General features: G+C 43.9%; 1 protein-coding gene and 1 pseudogene across 1 annotated transcript in view; both read left to right on the plus strand.

Moving 5' to 3' along the window:
- Positions 1-1,638: 1,638 nt before the first annotated feature.
- LOC129012352 (high mobility group protein B1-like) lies at positions 1,639-4,561 on the plus strand (annotated as a pseudogene).
- A 3,738-nt stretch (positions 4,562-8,299) lies between these two features.
- The window catches only part of ARG2 (arginase 2), a 33,379-nt gene continuing 25,323 nt past the window's right edge, over positions 8,300-16,355 (plus strand). Inside the window, exons 1-2 of the mRNA XM_054447661.2 lie at positions 8,300-8,558; positions 9,351-9,423. Of these exons, the coding sequence (XP_054303636.1) occupies positions 8,445-8,558; positions 9,351-9,423 (187 nt within the window). The 5' untranslated portion in view covers positions 8,300-8,444. The remainder of the gene's footprint in view (positions 8,559-9,350; positions 9,424-16,355) is intronic.

Raw genomic sequence — 16,355 nt, forward strand, 5'->3', positions numbered from 1 at the left:
AGTGCTGGGATTACAGGCGTGAGCCACTGCGCCTGGCCACATGTACCCTGTAATTCTATCACTGGTAAACTGAGTTCTTTCCCTACTTTGTATTGGTTGCAAAGAAAGAACAACCGATTGGAAAAACAAAAGGCAAGCAGGTTTTATTTCTGGCCATGAATAGAGAGCTCTTGCTCTAAAGCAATGTTCCCCAACCTTTTTGGCAGCAGGAACCAGTTTCATGGAAGACAATTTTTCCACAGACCAAGGTAGGGAGGATGGTTTTGGGATGATTTAAGTGCATTACATTTATTGTGCACTTTATTGCTATTATTATTACATTGTAATATATAATGAAATAATTATACAACTCACCATAATGTAAAATCAGTGGGAGCCCTGAGCTTGTTTTCCTGCAACTAAACGGTCCCATCCGTGGGTGATGGGAGACAGTGACAGATCATCGGACATTAAATTCTCACAAGGAGCGTGCAACCTAGATCCCTCACATGCATAGTTCACAATAGGGTCCGCACTCCTAGGAGAATCTAATGCCGCTGCTGATCTGACAGGAGGCGGAGCTCAGGTAGTAATGCCAGCGATGGGGAGTAGCTGTAAATACAGATGAAGCTTCACTCGCTTGCTTGCCCACCTGCTACTCACTTCCCGCTGTGCAACTTGGTTCCTAACAGGCCACAGGCCAGTACCAGTGAATGGTCCGGGGGTTGGTGACCCCTGCTCTAAAGACACCTTCTCCTAGAGCCATAGGAAGCTGGGGAATTTTATGGAGTTAGATGTGGGAAGGGGAGGTATGTAAACATGTGCTGGGAGCCCAAGATCATAAACATGCATCTTCATACAATGCATGTTCAGAAAATGGTGGGGATTTTCTTCTATGGGTGGGATTTTGATATTATAATGATATCTTAATGATCTAAAGGTAACAAGGAGCTTCCGGTTCTGGTTGGCACCAGTTTTGCACCAGCCTTATCTTCCTCTGGTAATTGACGAAGGGTTCTGAAGCTCTTGTGGCTTCTCAGGCCATCTGGAGTTCTTTTAAGCAAGGTACCTACAGATAAAAAGACTAGAAAAACACTGTTTAAGAAAAAATAATGAACTTTCACAGCTGTTTATGGTTTAAGAAAACAGGCTGGGTGCTGTAGCTCATGCCTGTAATCCCAGCACTTTGGGAGGCCAAGGCGGACAGATCACTGGAGGCCAGGAGTTCGAGACCAGCCTGGCCAATGTGGTGAGAACCCCCACCCCCATCTCTACTAAAAATACAAAAAAAATTAGCCAGGTGTGGTGGCTGACACCTATAATCCCAGCTACTCGGGAGGCTGAGGCACAAGAATCTCTTGAACCCAGGAGGTGGAGGTTACAGTGAGCCGAGATCGCACTACTGCACGCCTGGGCAACAGAAGGAGACTCTGTCTCAAAAAAAAGAAAGAAAATAATGAGCTTTCCCAGCTATATTTCTAGGGGTGCCCTGGTAACAACTCCAGTGTGGACTAAAAGGAAGAAGCTGAGGCAAAATTAATATAACTAGAGAATTTATTTGGGCCAAGCTTGAGGATTGCAATACAGGAGCATAGATTCAAAAGATTGCTCTGAGCTATTTTTTTTTTTTCCCACTGGGAGTGGCTGTGCACCGCCGGCATGGCCAACACCTTGAACACCTTCCAAGGCTGGGTGTATCTGCAGCCAGAGGGAAAAGTGTTTGTGGTAATAACCCTAATAGGGCAGGACATGGTGGCTCAAGCCTGTTATCCCAGGTACTTAGGAGGCTGAGGTGAGAGGATTATCTGAGACCAGGAGTTCAAGACCAGCCTGAGCAACATGGTGAGATCCTGTCTCTAAAATAAAAATTAGCCAGGAGTGGGGTGCACCCCTGTGGCTCCAGCTACTTGGAAGACTGAGGTGGAGGATTTCTTGAGCCAGGAGTTCAAGGCTGCAGTAAGCTATGATCGTACCACTGCACTCCAGCTCAAGTGACAGAACGAGACAGTGTCTCCAAACCCAACCCCTCCCCACCAATAAAACAGATCAATGGAAACAAGATTATTCTCCCATACCTGAGGCAGCCCACCTACTGCTCTTACTGCAGGAAGTTTATCTGGGAGTATTTGGGAAACAGGGTTATCGATGCCAAGTGTGCACATGTGTTGCCCATAAACACTGCCATCATCTAACCATTACAGCCTGTATTTGCCAAAACAATATTAACCAAGAAGATTCAAAGATTGCCAAACAGAGGTTCAGAATCAACATCTCACACAAGTTCAGCATCCACAACTACAAATCACTACCGCTTTGCAATCACTGTGGCGCCCTGCATTGGGGGATAATGGGTCTTCATTTCTGAAGACTCTAGTGTCATGTAAAACTTTGATGAAATAAATGTTATAATTTTCTTTTGGTTTTGTTTTCTTTTTTGAGACAGGGTCTCATTCTGTCACCCAGGCTAGAGTGCAGTGGCATGATCACAGTTCACTGCAGCCTCGACCTCTTGGGCTCAAGGGATCCTCCTGGCTCCTGTTTCCTGAGTAGCTGGGTCTATGGGTACACACCACCACACCCAGCTAATTTTGTTTATTTTTTGTAGAGACAGGGTCTCGCTATGTTGTCTAGGCTGGTCCTGAACTCCTGGGCTCAAGCAATCTTCCTGCCTTGGCCTCCTGAAGTGCTAGCATTATAGGCATGAGCCACTGCACCTGGTTCTTTTCTCTCTTGTTAATCTGTCATTTGCTATAGGAGTGGTGGCTGTTCCTTACAATGGATGAGGAAAGGTATCACACTTTTCTGCCACTACACTGCCTTTGAGAATTTGTAGTTTACCCTTCTCTGAGTTCTCTTGGATTTGCAGTAAACAATGGTGTGCTAGAGCCTGCTCTTAGCAGCTTGCAATTTTTAGGAATTTTGTGAGCCAGTTGTCGAACACAACCTTCATTAAGAATCAGATTACAGTCTGGGTACGGTGGCTCATGCCTGTAATCTCAGTTTTGGGAGGCTGAGGCAAGGAGGATCGCTTGAGCCCAGGTGTTTAAGACCAGTCTAGGCAGCATAATGAGAACCCCATCTCTCAAAAAAAAAAAAAAATTTGCTGGGTATGGTGGCACGCACCTGTAGTTCCAGCTACTCAGGAGGCTGAGGTGGGAGGATTGCTTGAGTCCAGGAGGTCAAGGTTGCTGTGAGCTGTGATTGTGCCACTGTGCTCCAGCCTGTAATAATTTAATTACATAAATTATATTAAAACCAAAGATAATGTAGACTCCAGACTTATCACTGCCTAATTATTTTACTATGTCTTCCTATTATTTATGTCCTCGAGGTTTTTTTTTTGTGTTGATTGTATCTGTATGGTAGAAATACTGTATAAATGAGCACCTCTTCACAACTCCATGTTCAGTGACATCACAATGGGAGCTCATAAATAAGAAAGTATTTACACCCCAGAAATCAGCAAACCTGACAATTGCGTCTTACTTATTCCCACTCCCTCACAGTTTCCCACCCCACAACTCCCAGCAACCTATTAAGGGATAGAGTGTGTGTTGGGCGCCATGCAATTAAAGGAAAGAGGCCAAATCTCTAGATTCTCCTACAAAGGAAGAAGAAAAATAGAGCAAGCTGGTTTGAACCTGAGAAGGGGTCCTAGAGCTATGCACTAACAGGGTACAAGTTTTAAAGTAAAATTTTAAACTTAAGTCATTCTTTATGACTTTAGAATTTTATTTTTGAAAACAGATTTTTAAATTAAATGCCTGTTCTGAAAATAAAAGCAGGTATTCATTTTGAACTTTGGGGTTTGTTTTTTGTTTTGCTTTGAGTTGCTGTTCTATGAACTTTGGGGTTTTAAAAATGAATTATAGGCAGTACATTGAGCTCCATAAAGACAGTGCCAGGACAAGTGAGAGCCGGATGGGCACTAGGCGACTCTGTGCCTCGCTGAGGAAAAAGATCTAAACATAGGCAAAGGAGGTCTTAAAAAACCAAGAGGCAAAATGCCATCATATGTATTTTGTGTGCAAACTTGTCCAGAGGAGCATAAGAAGAAGCACCCATATGCTTCAGTCAACTTCTCAGAGTTTTTTAAGAAGTGCTCAGTGAGGGGGAAGACCATGTCTGCTAAAGAGAAAGGACAATTTGAAGGTATGGCAAGAGTGGACAAGGCCCGTTATGAAAGAGAAATGAAAACATATATCCCTCCTAAAGGGGAGACAAAAAAAGTTTACGGATCCCAATGCACCCAAGAGGTCTCCTTCAGCTTTTTTCTTGTTCTGTTCTGCGTGTGGCCCAAAAGTCAAAAGAGAACATTCTGGCCTGTCCGTTGGTGATGCTGCGAAGAAACTGGGAGGGATGTGGAATAACACTGCTGCAGATGACAAGCAACCTTAAAAAGAAGGCTGCAAAGCTGAAGGAAAAACACAGAAAGGATATTGCTACATATTGAGCTAAAGGAAAGTCTGATGCAGCCAAAAAGGGAGTTGTTGAGGCTGAAAAAAGCAAGAAAAAGAAGGAAGAGGAAGAAGAGGGAGAGAATGAGGAGGAGGAAGATGAAGAAGATGGTGATGATGAATAAGTTCGAGTGCAGTTTTTTTCTTGTCACTAAAGCATTTAACCCCCCTGTACACAACTCACTCCTTTTAAAGACAAAAAAAAATTGAAATGTAAGGCTGTGTAAGACTTGTTTTTAAAGTGTACACTGTCTTTTTTTTTTTTTTTGTATAGTTAACACACTACCAAATGTGTCATTAGATAGCCCTGTCCTGGTGATATTTTTAATAGCCTCCATACTGTACCTTGTTTGGTACAGTATGGGGGCTGTAAATTGACATGGAAATTTAAAGCAGGTTTTCGTTGGTGCACAGCACAAATTAGTTATATATGGGATGGTAGCTTTACATCTTCAGTTGTCTCTGATGCAGCTTATATGAAATAATTGTTGTTCTGTTAACGGAATACTCTGTAATTGCAAAAAAAAAGTTGCAGCTGTTTGTTGACATTCTGAATGCTTCTAAGTACATACAATTTTTATTATTATTGTTGTCCTTTTAAAAATGAACTATAAACTATTTCAGACATGGAATAAATAATAATTTGAATTGTTAAAGATAATAGGACTACAAGTTGAGTATTCCTTATCCTAAATGCTTGGGATCAGGAGTGTTTCAGATTTTTTATTTTTTTTTTATATTTGCATATACATATGAGATATCTTGGGAATGGGATGCAACTTTAAACATGAAACTTACTTAATGTTCATATATACCTTATACACATATCCTGAAGGTGATTTTATATTTTAAATAATTTTGTTCATGAAACAAAGTTTTGACTGCTTTCTTTTATTTCTATTTTTATTTTTATTTATTTATTTTTTGAGATGGGGTCCTCACTCTGTCACCCAGGCGGGAGTGCAGTGGCACGATCTCGGCTCACTGCAACCTCCACCTCCCTGGTTCAAGCAATTGCCCTGCCTCAGCCTCCTGAGTAGCTGGGATTACAGGCGCACGCCACCACGCCTGGCTAATTTTATTGTGTTTTTAGTAGAGATGGGGTTTCACCACGTTGGCCAGACTGGTCTCGAACTCCTGACCTCAGGCAATCCACCTATCTCGGCCTCCCACGAGATTACAGGCGTGAGCCACCGCACCTGGCCCTATTTATATTTTTTTTAGAGACAGGGTCTTGCTGTGTCACCCAGGCTGCAATGCAATGGTGCAATCATGCCTCACAGGCATGAGCCACTGCACCCAGCCTTTTTTTTTTTTTTTTTAAGACTAGTCAAGTGCAGTAGTGAGAAGGGAAGAAAAAAATAGAACGAGGTATTCCATCTGTAACTGACTGTGACCAATCTATTAAGGTAACTCACTACCTTCGGACCAAACTGACTGCATTTTGACTGGGAATGGTCACATGAGGTCCAGTATGGAATTTTCCACTTGCGTCATCATGTAGGTGCTGAAATTTTGGATTTGGATTTTAGATTTTTGGATTAAGGATGCTCAACCTGTATAACAATCTCCTGTTCACTCTGCCAGTGCATAATAAAGTGGAACTACTAATTTATCTCTGAATAAACTATATGTAGTGGAAAACCACTGAAAATGACATGCAAGATTAAAGTAGCACTTTGGAAAGATCAGTCTGGTGATCCACAGTAAATGCTCAAGAAGCAAGAGGTTTTTTGTTGTTTGTTTGTTTGTTTGTTTTTGAGACAGAGTTTTGCTCTTGGTGCCCCGGCTGGAGTGCAATGGCACAATCTTGGCTCACCGCAACCTCCGCCTCCCGGATTCAAGCAATTCTCCTGCCTCAGACTCCTGAGTAGCTGGGATTACAGGCATGCGCCACCGCGTCCGGCTAATTTTTTGTGTTTTTAGTAGAGACAGGAGTGTCTCCATGTTGGTCAGGCTGGCCTCAAACTCCCAACCTCAGGTGATCCACCTGCCTCGGCCTCCCAAAATGCTGGTTTTACAAGCGTGAGCCACCGCGCCCAGCGGAAGCAAGAGGTTTTTGCAGTAGCACAGGAAGCCCTGAGGCAACCTGTGCCAGTATCAACTTCAGAAAACATTTAGTAAAGGGGGAAAAAAAATTGAATATAGTGATGGGCAAGAAATACAAAAGTATCAACATAATTTCAATGAGCTGAACAAGTATGGCAGTATCTGTGACTGTGAATCCCTGACCACGCCCCCACCCATTGCTGGAGGGCTTGTTAAAACATAGGTTACTGGTGCCCTACCCCTAGAGTTACTGATTCTGTAAATTTGCGGGTGGGGCCCAAGAATTTGCACTTCTAACAAGTATCTGGTGACCCATAGCAGGTGCTCAAGAAGCAAGAAGTTTCTTGCTGCTTTTTATTTTTATTTTTATTTTTTTGAGATAGGGTCTCCCTCTGTCACTCAGGCTGAGGTGCAGTGGTGTGATCGTGGCTCACTGAAGCCTCAACTTCCTGGATCAAGAGATTCTCCCACTTTAGCCTCCCGAGTAGCTGGGGCCATAGGCACATGCCACCACACCCAGCTATTTTTTTTTTTTTTAAATTTCTGGTAGAGTCAGCGTCTCACTATGCTGCCCAGGCTGGTCTCAAACTCCTGGGCTCAGGAGATCCTCCTGCCTTGGCCTCCTAAAGTGTTGGAATTACAGGTGTGAGTCACTGTGTACAGCTGGTTTCTTCTTGATGCTGTATCCAGGTGATGCTGATGCTGCTGGTCTGGGACCACACTTTCAGAACCACTGCCTTACAGCGGTTATTTTGCTAAGGCCTCAAAGACATCATTGTTAAACCAGCAGGGGGAGACAATATACAACAGAGCCCCTAAAAATAAAATGTCTTAGGATACTAAAACTCCTTTGGAGTTATGGTGTTGCCATGGAGACCTCTGAACTGTTTTGGAAAGCAGTGTGTAAATTGACATGAGGTGAAATAAATTTCAGGTGTTTATGTAAAAAATTAATTTGGTAGAAATGTCTAGATTCTTGCATGCCATGGTGTCTTGGTTAAGAACTTGGAATGTGGAGTCAGCTCTGCCACTTACAAGCTATGTGGCTCGGGGAAAATTACTTATGTCTTTGATCTTTTCTTCGCTTTAAAAAGTAACCTGTGGTATAGAATTGGAGGGGTAAAGTTCTTGGAATGCTGAGATTATTAAATTATTATTAGTTATTAAAACTCTAGTTACTTAGTACTTACAGCTCTTTAGCTTAGAAATAGTCTAAACACGTTGCTATATTTGCTTTTTTAATAACCAGCGCTCCCGTTATTCAGGTAAAGAATTAAAAACATCTAGAAGGTAATTGCTTTGTAAATCCTAACCTCTTTCATTCAAAATACCTAAGGTAGATGGCTCTTTATAAACGTGCCCGGCTCAGAGAGCTCTCATCTATATTATATCTCCGAATCCAAATTTCACTGATGCCCAAAGTCTAAGAGTGTTTCCTGGGCTTTGAGCTTTGAGATAGAACGAAGCAGATGGATCCTGGCTTTGACTAGGCAGGGCCAGACCAGGCCCGACCCAGCCAGCCCATCTGTAGAGTCAGCATCAGCCGGGCGTGAAGATTCGTGTCGGCTCCTGCGTTCCGCCAAGTTCAGGAACCTGGCATGGGCCGGCCGCCTCCCGCGAAGGGACACACCTGTTGGTCACCGCGCTCTTACTGGCCAGACCCGGATATTGGCCTTCTGGCGTCAGCAGCAGGGGCATGTCCCTGGCCGGAGAGCACAGGCCAGGGTGGGGTGACGTCATCGAAGGCATGTCCCAGCCTTACAGAGCGGTGGGCGGGGCCTGCGAAGAAGGTGTGCCGGGGGCTGGTTGGAGGCGCGGGGGGCGGGGCCAATGTGGCGGTGACGTCACGGGGCGGGGCGGACGCTGGCGCGGGTAGGTAAGCGCAGCGGCGGGCGGTGGCGCTCACTCCCGGCTTCCAACCACGCTGAGCCTCTGCCTTGGAGATTCTCAGTGCTGCAGATGATGTCCCTAAGGGGCAGCCTCTCGCGCCTACTCCAGACGCGAGTGCATTCCATCCTGAAGAAATCCGTCCACTCCGTGGCTGTGATAGGAGCCCCGTTCTCACAAGGGCAGGTGAGAACTGGCACCTGGCACCGCCGGTCAGGATCCTCCGCCCCCTAGAACCTGGAGACAGCGGCGGTAGGGTGCGGGGGACCGGGAGGCGAGGAGAGGATGGGGAGAAATGGCGAGGGGAAGAGCTGGCCGGTTCCCGCGATTGGGCACCGTGGAAGCATGTGGGATTTCCTCCGACAGGATGGAGAGGGAGGGAGGGAGGGGTGGGGGGCACCCTGTTTGGGATGAGGGTGTGTTTCTGCGGCCTCCCCAGAAAGACCGAGAAAACGGTGGATGCAGCTTGGGGTAATGGAGGGGAGAGAATGAGGAAGAGGATTCCTTGGAGGGGCTGGAGGGGGCGAAACTGGTCAGAATCCCCAGTGGAGAATCGATGGAGGAGGTTAAAGGGAGCGACCGAGGATTTAAGTCTTCTGGATCCATTCACTCAGAATGAGCATTAACTGGGAGGGAAACTGGAGCTGGCCTCTCCAGCGCGGGAGGCCGGGAGGAGCTGTTTTGTTATCTTCAATGAAGGAAACCTGCAGTCGGGAGCGCTCAATCTCGAAGCCCAGTCTCTGTCCCGAGCCAGCCCCACACACGCCTAGCTCCCGGATCCTAACCTGGCTCAGCCTCTCCCGTCTTGGCTTGGGCAGCTGATGTGATTCCAACAATGGAGTTGGAAGGACAGTCATAGATGGAAGGGCTGATGCTGTCACAGGTTTTCAGAGGAACCTGCTGGGAACTAAGTGTACCAAATGGGTTTTTTTCAGACACCTTCTCTACCTCTAACTGTGTAATTTGTGTGACTGACAGAAAAGAAAAGGAGTGGAGCATGGTCCCGCTGCCATAAGAGAAGCTGGCTTGATGAAAAGGCTCTCCAGTTTGGGTAAGTGGTTAGATTTTTAGATATTAGTGCAGGACTAGTAACAGACCACTTCAGAGTCTTTTCTCTGACATCCAGGGACTACACAGCTTTGTGTTTGGGAACAGTCTGCCACATCCCGCATCCTCCTTTGAATTCCATATGCGGCTTAAGATCTATCAAGGAGTCATCAGGGAAAGTCTTCTTGCAATAGTGTGTTGGAAGGCAAGGAGGTAAAGTGAGGCAAGGTCTGAACAGCTGCCAGAGAATGACGCTAAGAACACTAGCTCCAGCTTCAACTGCACAGTCAGCCTTTCCCCTTAAAATTCCATTTTCCTAACTCCATCTTGAGATGCTTATGATTCATCAGTCTCGCCAGTTTTCTGTCTTCAAATTATTTCCTCTCTAGGGTTAATATCTTTATTACTGGAAGCAGTAATATAGGTCTTATAGGCTCACTGATCTTATAGAACTAATAGGCTTAGATCTGTATTTTCCGTGTTTTTTTTTTCTTTTTTTGAGATGGAGTCTTATTCCATCACCCAGGCTGGAGTGCAGTGGTGCAATATTGGCTCACTGCAACCTCCACCTTCTGGGTCCAAGCAATTCTCCTCCCAAGTAGCTGGAATTACAGGTGCGTGCCACCACACCTGGCTAATTTTGTATTTTTAGTAGACACAGGGTTTCACCATGTTGGTCAGGCTGGTCTTGAACTCCTGACCTCAGATGATCCGCCTACCTCAGCTTCCCAAAGTGCTGGGATTATAGGTGTGAGCCACTGTGCCCAGCTCTAAATGCCATTTCTATAGTAAGGGAGAACCCTTCTCTTAGTAACAGCACCAAATTTTGAATACCTTTATAAGCAGGGTGCAGGGGCTCATGCCTGTAATCCCAGCACTTTGGGAGGCCGAGGTGGGTGGACCACCTGAGGTCAGGAGTTCGAGACCAGCCTGACCAATATGGTGAAATCCCTTCTCTACTAGAAATACAAAAATTAGTCAGGCATAGTGGCATGCATCTGTAGTCCCAGCTACTCAGGAGCCTGAGACAGAAGAATTGCTTGAACCTGGGAGGCAAAGGTTGCAGTGATTGTGCCACTGCACTCCAGCCTGGGTGACAGAGTGAGACTCCATCTCAGATAAATAAATAAATACCTTTATGGCAGGAAGGTTCTTCTTTATATCCAATCTAAATGTTTCTAGACTCCGTTCAAGGCCATTTGCTCTGTTCATGTTTGGATCATTCACATATCTTTTCTGGTGATATAAGTGCAAAATGTGAGGCAGCACGGAGATTATGGAGATAATAACACAGAATCTAAGTTAACTCCCCACTGTTGCTCTGAAATCTTCTCTGCTGGTCATAAGTCCATTCCAAGTGAAGTCATCTCCTTCCAAAAGCCACTGAAACCGCCTTGAATTGAGGTGTCCTTCATGTACCTCCACCTACATATGGATATGGTGACTTGGATTCAATACTCAAACCTTGTTTATTAAATAATTGCAGTTTCTTCTTTACTAAGGCCTCTCTTAGTCATTTTAATAACTCTCCAAGTTCACCACCGAAGATTAAAGACAAACTGCTAAGATTTAGTCTTCTTTTAATGTGTGGCAAGTTAACTAATGGGAGGAGGTTTTTATTCCCGCCCATAAATGAGCATACTGTCTCTTAAAATAGCTTGTACACACTGCCTTTTTAAAAGAATCATTTTACGCTGAAGACGACAATCTCTGGTTATCACTATTTTTAAATCCTGGAGACATCTCTGCAGTCCATCTGAACTCGGCCAAGCATTGCTCAAATTGCTCTACTGTCTGTAGGTTCTGCCTTAAGAGACTCCTGACAAGAAGCGGTTTCAGCCTCTTCTGGAGGAGACCTCTATAACAATCAGCTGAGGCTGCTGAATGAGGGGGAAGGGCACATTTGTAGCAGCTTCTCTTACTCATGCTTTGTAGACTTCCTTTCCTGTCACAGCTCTTGGTATTTTTCCACTCCAACCCAGGGGAAGCCATTCTCCTGTAAATATTACTCCCTCTACTGCTTCCTCTTTAAACTCCAACCTAAAGTGATGGTGAAGCTTCAGTTTATATGGCCTTCCCTTTGACTTTTTTCTCAAATATATTTAATTGTACAATTATATCCTTACTGTGTAGCTGATTGGTAGCTCAGTATCACCAGCAGTCTGAAATAGAATCTCATAGCCTATTAAATAAAACTGTGGCTCTCAGCAGATTTCTAGCATGTGGTTTTGGCTAATCTCCTGGAATATGTTGGAGAAAAGTACCAAGAGACATTTCAATTGCTCTGTTCCTAAACAGTACCAAAATAACTTGAGTGTTTTGAACACTTTCAAATAAACAGCATGGATCAAATTTCAAAGGAGAGACTCATGGAAAGGTAACTTTCACAATCCCTTTGTTCCTTGCCTTTGCTCTGATGTCACAGGCTACTGGTGTTAGCATGGCATGAGTTAAATTTCCTGTTTTCTCTCGAATGAATGTATTTGACTTAGTGTCTGGGCTTGTTTTATTTCCTTGGGCTTAGTAAGGACACTCAACAGTACTCTCAGGTAACCTTTTCTTTTTTTTTTTTTTTTTTTGAGACGGAGTCTCGCTCTGTCACCAGGCTGGAGTAGAGTGACGCGATCTTGGCTCACTGCAACCTCTGCCTCCCGGGTTCAAGCAATTCTCCTGCCTCAACCTCCCAAGTAGCTGGGATTACAGGTGCCTGCCACTGCGCCCGACTAATTTTTGTATTTTTAGTAGAGACGGGGTTTCACCATGTTGGCCAGGCTGGTCTCGAACTCCTGACTTCAGGTGATCCGCCCATCTAGGCCTCCCAAAGTGCTGGGATTACAAGAGTGAGCCATTGCTCCCAGCCACCTTTTATTTTTCTTTGAGAGAGGGTCTCACTCTGTCACTTAGGCTGGAGTGCAGTGGCATAGTCAGAGCCTACTGCAATCTCAACCTCATGGACTCAAGCGATCCTCCCACTTTAGCCTCTTGAGTAGCTGGGACTACAGACACATGCCAGTATGCCTGGATAATTTTTTTTTTCTTTTGTAGAGCCGGGGTTTCACTATGTTGCCCAGGCTGGTCCCAAACTCCTGGGCTTAAGAGGGCCTAAGAGAAATGAAAAGGCATTGCTCTGGTAAGGCTGAGGAGCAGTATATCTGCACTTGATTTTGGTTAGCTCTGAGAACCATGGTAATTTGTGAACTCTAGCCACCTGTTACCATGTGAGAAGGCGTGGGCCTTGTACTCTTTTCTCCAGTTTTTCAAGAAAAGCCAGAAATTTGCACTTTAATGGGAAATCTGTGTTGTTTTAAAATACTGTATAGTGACACCATTGAAAATGGTGGCGTAGGACCTCCAAAAAAGGAATTTTCTAATAAATTAGAAAATTACCTTTTCTAATTTAAAAAGAAAAGAGGTTTAATTGACTCATGGTTCTGCAGGATGTACAGGCTTCTGCTTCTGGGGAGGCCCCAGGAGAATTATAATCATGGCGGAAGGTGAAGGGGAAGCAAGCACGTCTTTTATGGCAGGAGCAGGAGGAAGAGAGCAAAGAGGGAGGTGCTACATACTTTTAACCAGATCTCATGAGAACTCTATCATGAGACAGCACTAGGGAGATGGTGCTGAACCATTAGAAACAACCCCCATAATCCCATCACCTCCCACCAGGCCAGACCTCCAACATTGGGGATTACAATTCAACATGAGATTTGGGTGGGAACACAGAGCCAAACCATATCAAGAACATTGGCAAAAATGATCAGAATCAGCTTTTTCAGAACTCTGGAAATTACCCAAAGGCTTGCAGCAATCTAGGGAGCATTTATTCAAGCAAAACATTGTATCTCAGTAAGAACATTAATAATTGTGGCATTTTAACTTGCCCTGTTCCCATGCTGCCTTTTCCCAGATCAGCTATAGCCTGGACAACCAATAGCCTGCAATCACAGTGAAACCAGGAGGCTGGCAGTTACTGCAAAAGGGAGAACAGAGTTGATACTCCTCATAGACCATACCCAGAAAATTGTCATTTGACTGGTCTGATGGTTTCCTAAAATTGTCCATTCACAAGGCTGTCTTTATTTGACCAACACAAGTCAGTAAGGAAAGAATAGTCTTCAGTAAATGGTGCTGGGATAACTGGATATCCACATAAAAAAATCCCTAGCTCACATCATATATGAAAATTAACTCAAAATGGACCAAAGTCCTAAATGTACTGCTGAAACCATATAACTGTTAGAGAACATAGGACTGGATTTTTGAGACCTTGGGTTAGGTATTGGTTTCTTAGATATCCCATCAAAATCATAAGTGACAAAAATTAAAGTGGACTTATCTAAATTAAATACATCTATGTTTCAAAGAGCACTATCAAGAAAGTGGGGGCCGGGCACAGTGGCTCATGCCTGTAATCCCAGCACTTTGGGAGGCCAAGGCAGGCAGATCACCTGAGGTCAGGAGTTCAAGACCAGCCTCAACATGGAGAAACCCCATCTCTACTAAAAATACAAAAAAAATTAGCCGGGCGTGGTGGTGCATGCCTGTAATCCCAGCTACTCGGGAGGCTGAGGCAGGAGAATTGCTTGAACCTGGGAGGCAGAGGTTGCGGTGAGCTGAGATCGTGCCATTGCACTCCAGCCTGAGCAACAAGAGCGAAACTCCGTCTCAAAAAAAAAAAAAAAAAAAAAAAAGAAACTGGAAAGACTTCATCAATGTAATGGAAAACCAAAAAAAAAGAGAAAAGAAGGTAAAAAGACTGCCCATAGAATGGGCAAAATATTTGCAAATCACATACCTGATAAGATTCTAGTGTTCAGCAAACATAAATAAAATAACAACCGTAAAAAGACAACCCGATTTAAAAATTAGCAGTAGATTTAATTAGCCACTTCTCCAAAGAAGTTATACAAATGGGCAATAAACACATTAGTCATTATGGAAATGCAAATTTAAAACTACAATGGCCGGGTGTGGCGGCTCACACCTGTAATCCCAGTACTTTGGGAAGCTGAGGTAGGCAGATCATTTCAGGTCAGGAGGTCGGACCAGCCTGATCAACAGGGTGAAACAACCTCTCTACTAAAAAATACAAAAATTAGCCGGATGTGGTGGCACACTCCTGTAGTCCCAGCTACTCAGGAGGCTGAGGTGGGAGAATCACTTGAACCTGAGAGGTGGAGGGTGCAGTGAGCAGAGATTGTACTACTGCACTCCAGTCTGGGCAACAGAGTGAGACTCTGTCTCAGGGGGAAAAAAAAAAAAAACTACAATGAAATACCATTTCACACCCACTAGGATGGCTATGATAAAAAAGATAGACAATACCAAGTATTGGTGAGGGTGTAAAAAGATTGAACCTGTCATACACTACTGGTGTGAATGTAAAACTGTGCAGCCACTTTGGAAAACAGTTTAGCAGATCCTCAAAGTTAAATGTATAGTTACTGTATCCTCAAGCAATTCCATTCCTATGTATATACCTAATAGAATTCAAAACATATATTCACACAAACTTTTTTTTTTAGACAGTCTCGCTCTTTCACCCAGGCTGGAATGCAGTGGTGCAATCTCGGCCTCAGCCTTCTGAGTACCTGGGACCACAGGCGAGCACCACCATGCCCGGCTAACTTTTGTATTTTTAATTTTGCCATGTTGGCCAGGTTGGTCTCGAACTCCTAGCCTCAAGTGATCCACCTGCCTCGGCCTACCAAAGTGCTAGGATTATAGGCATGAGCCACTGCACCTGGCCACACACAAACTTATATATAAATATTCATAGCATTATTCATAATGGTCAACGTGTGGAAACTCAAATGTACATTAATTGAATAAGGGAGGAAAATTTGACATATCCATACAATGGAGTATTATTCAGTCATAAATGGAATGAAGTACTAATTTATGCTACAACATGGATGAACCTAGAAAACACGCTAAGTGAAGGAAAGCAGACACAGAAGGCCACATGTTATGATTCCATTTATATGAACTGTCTGGAACAGGCAAAGCCATACAGGCAGAAAGGAGATCAGTGGTTCCCAGGAGCTGGGAATGACTGCTAAAGGGCATGGGTTTCTTTCTGAAGGGTGATGAAACTGTTGTAGAATTAGGTAGTGTTGATGGCTGCACAACTTCTTGAATATATTAGAAAGCACTGAATTATAGATTCTAAAAGGATGAATTTCATGGTATGTGAACTATATCTCAATAATTAAAAAACTAGGCAATTGTGATCAGTAAGGAAATATATATATATCTCTCTGAAACTTCTGAATTGCTAATATTGATCTATTTTGTGACTTGGGTAGTAATTATAGGGTGTTTACAACTATCTGTTATACTTATGTAAGTTTTATGTGTTTATATTTTATGAAATATACAATAAAGACACATTACAAATCATGTCTGTTGATAGATATCGATCTTTTCAAGCTCTAGTTTTGGGCACTGAAAAGAGATGAAACTGGCATCTCTGAGGTGCCTTTTGAACAGTGTCATATCTTTGGGACAAGAATTGGTTGCTAGGTTGACTCAACAGCAAATATCAGTGATGTTTCTGAAGAGACTGTAAGGCTGTATGATCCACCAAACCTTCTGCCTCTGCCATTCACACTCTTCTATTAAAAACTTAGCAAGGCATAGTGGCTCATGCCTGTCAGCCCAGCACTTAGGAAGGCCAAGGTGGGAAGATTGCTTGAGGTCAGGAGTTTAAGATCAGCCTGGACAATGTAGCAAGACCCCATCTCTACATTTTTTTAAAGTCTATTTCCACAGCAAGGAAGAAATGAAAGTACAGCACCTGTCCCACTTCCCACAAAAAAGTCTTTGCCTAAGGTCTGCATATGTGACTGGAAGCTAAATTATTGGAATGAGCTTGTTTGTTTACAGTTATTAAAGTTCTGGGTTCTTTGATTTCTAAAGTCATTCTGATATGTA

Source organism: Pongo pygmaeus, chromosome 15 (genome assembly GCF_028885625.2).
Source record: "Pongo pygmaeus isolate AG05252 chromosome 15, NHGRI_mPonPyg2-v2.0_pri, whole genome shotgun sequence".
NCBI classification, from domain to species: domain Eukaryota; kingdom Metazoa; phylum Chordata; class Mammalia; order Primates; family Hominidae; genus Pongo; species Pongo pygmaeus.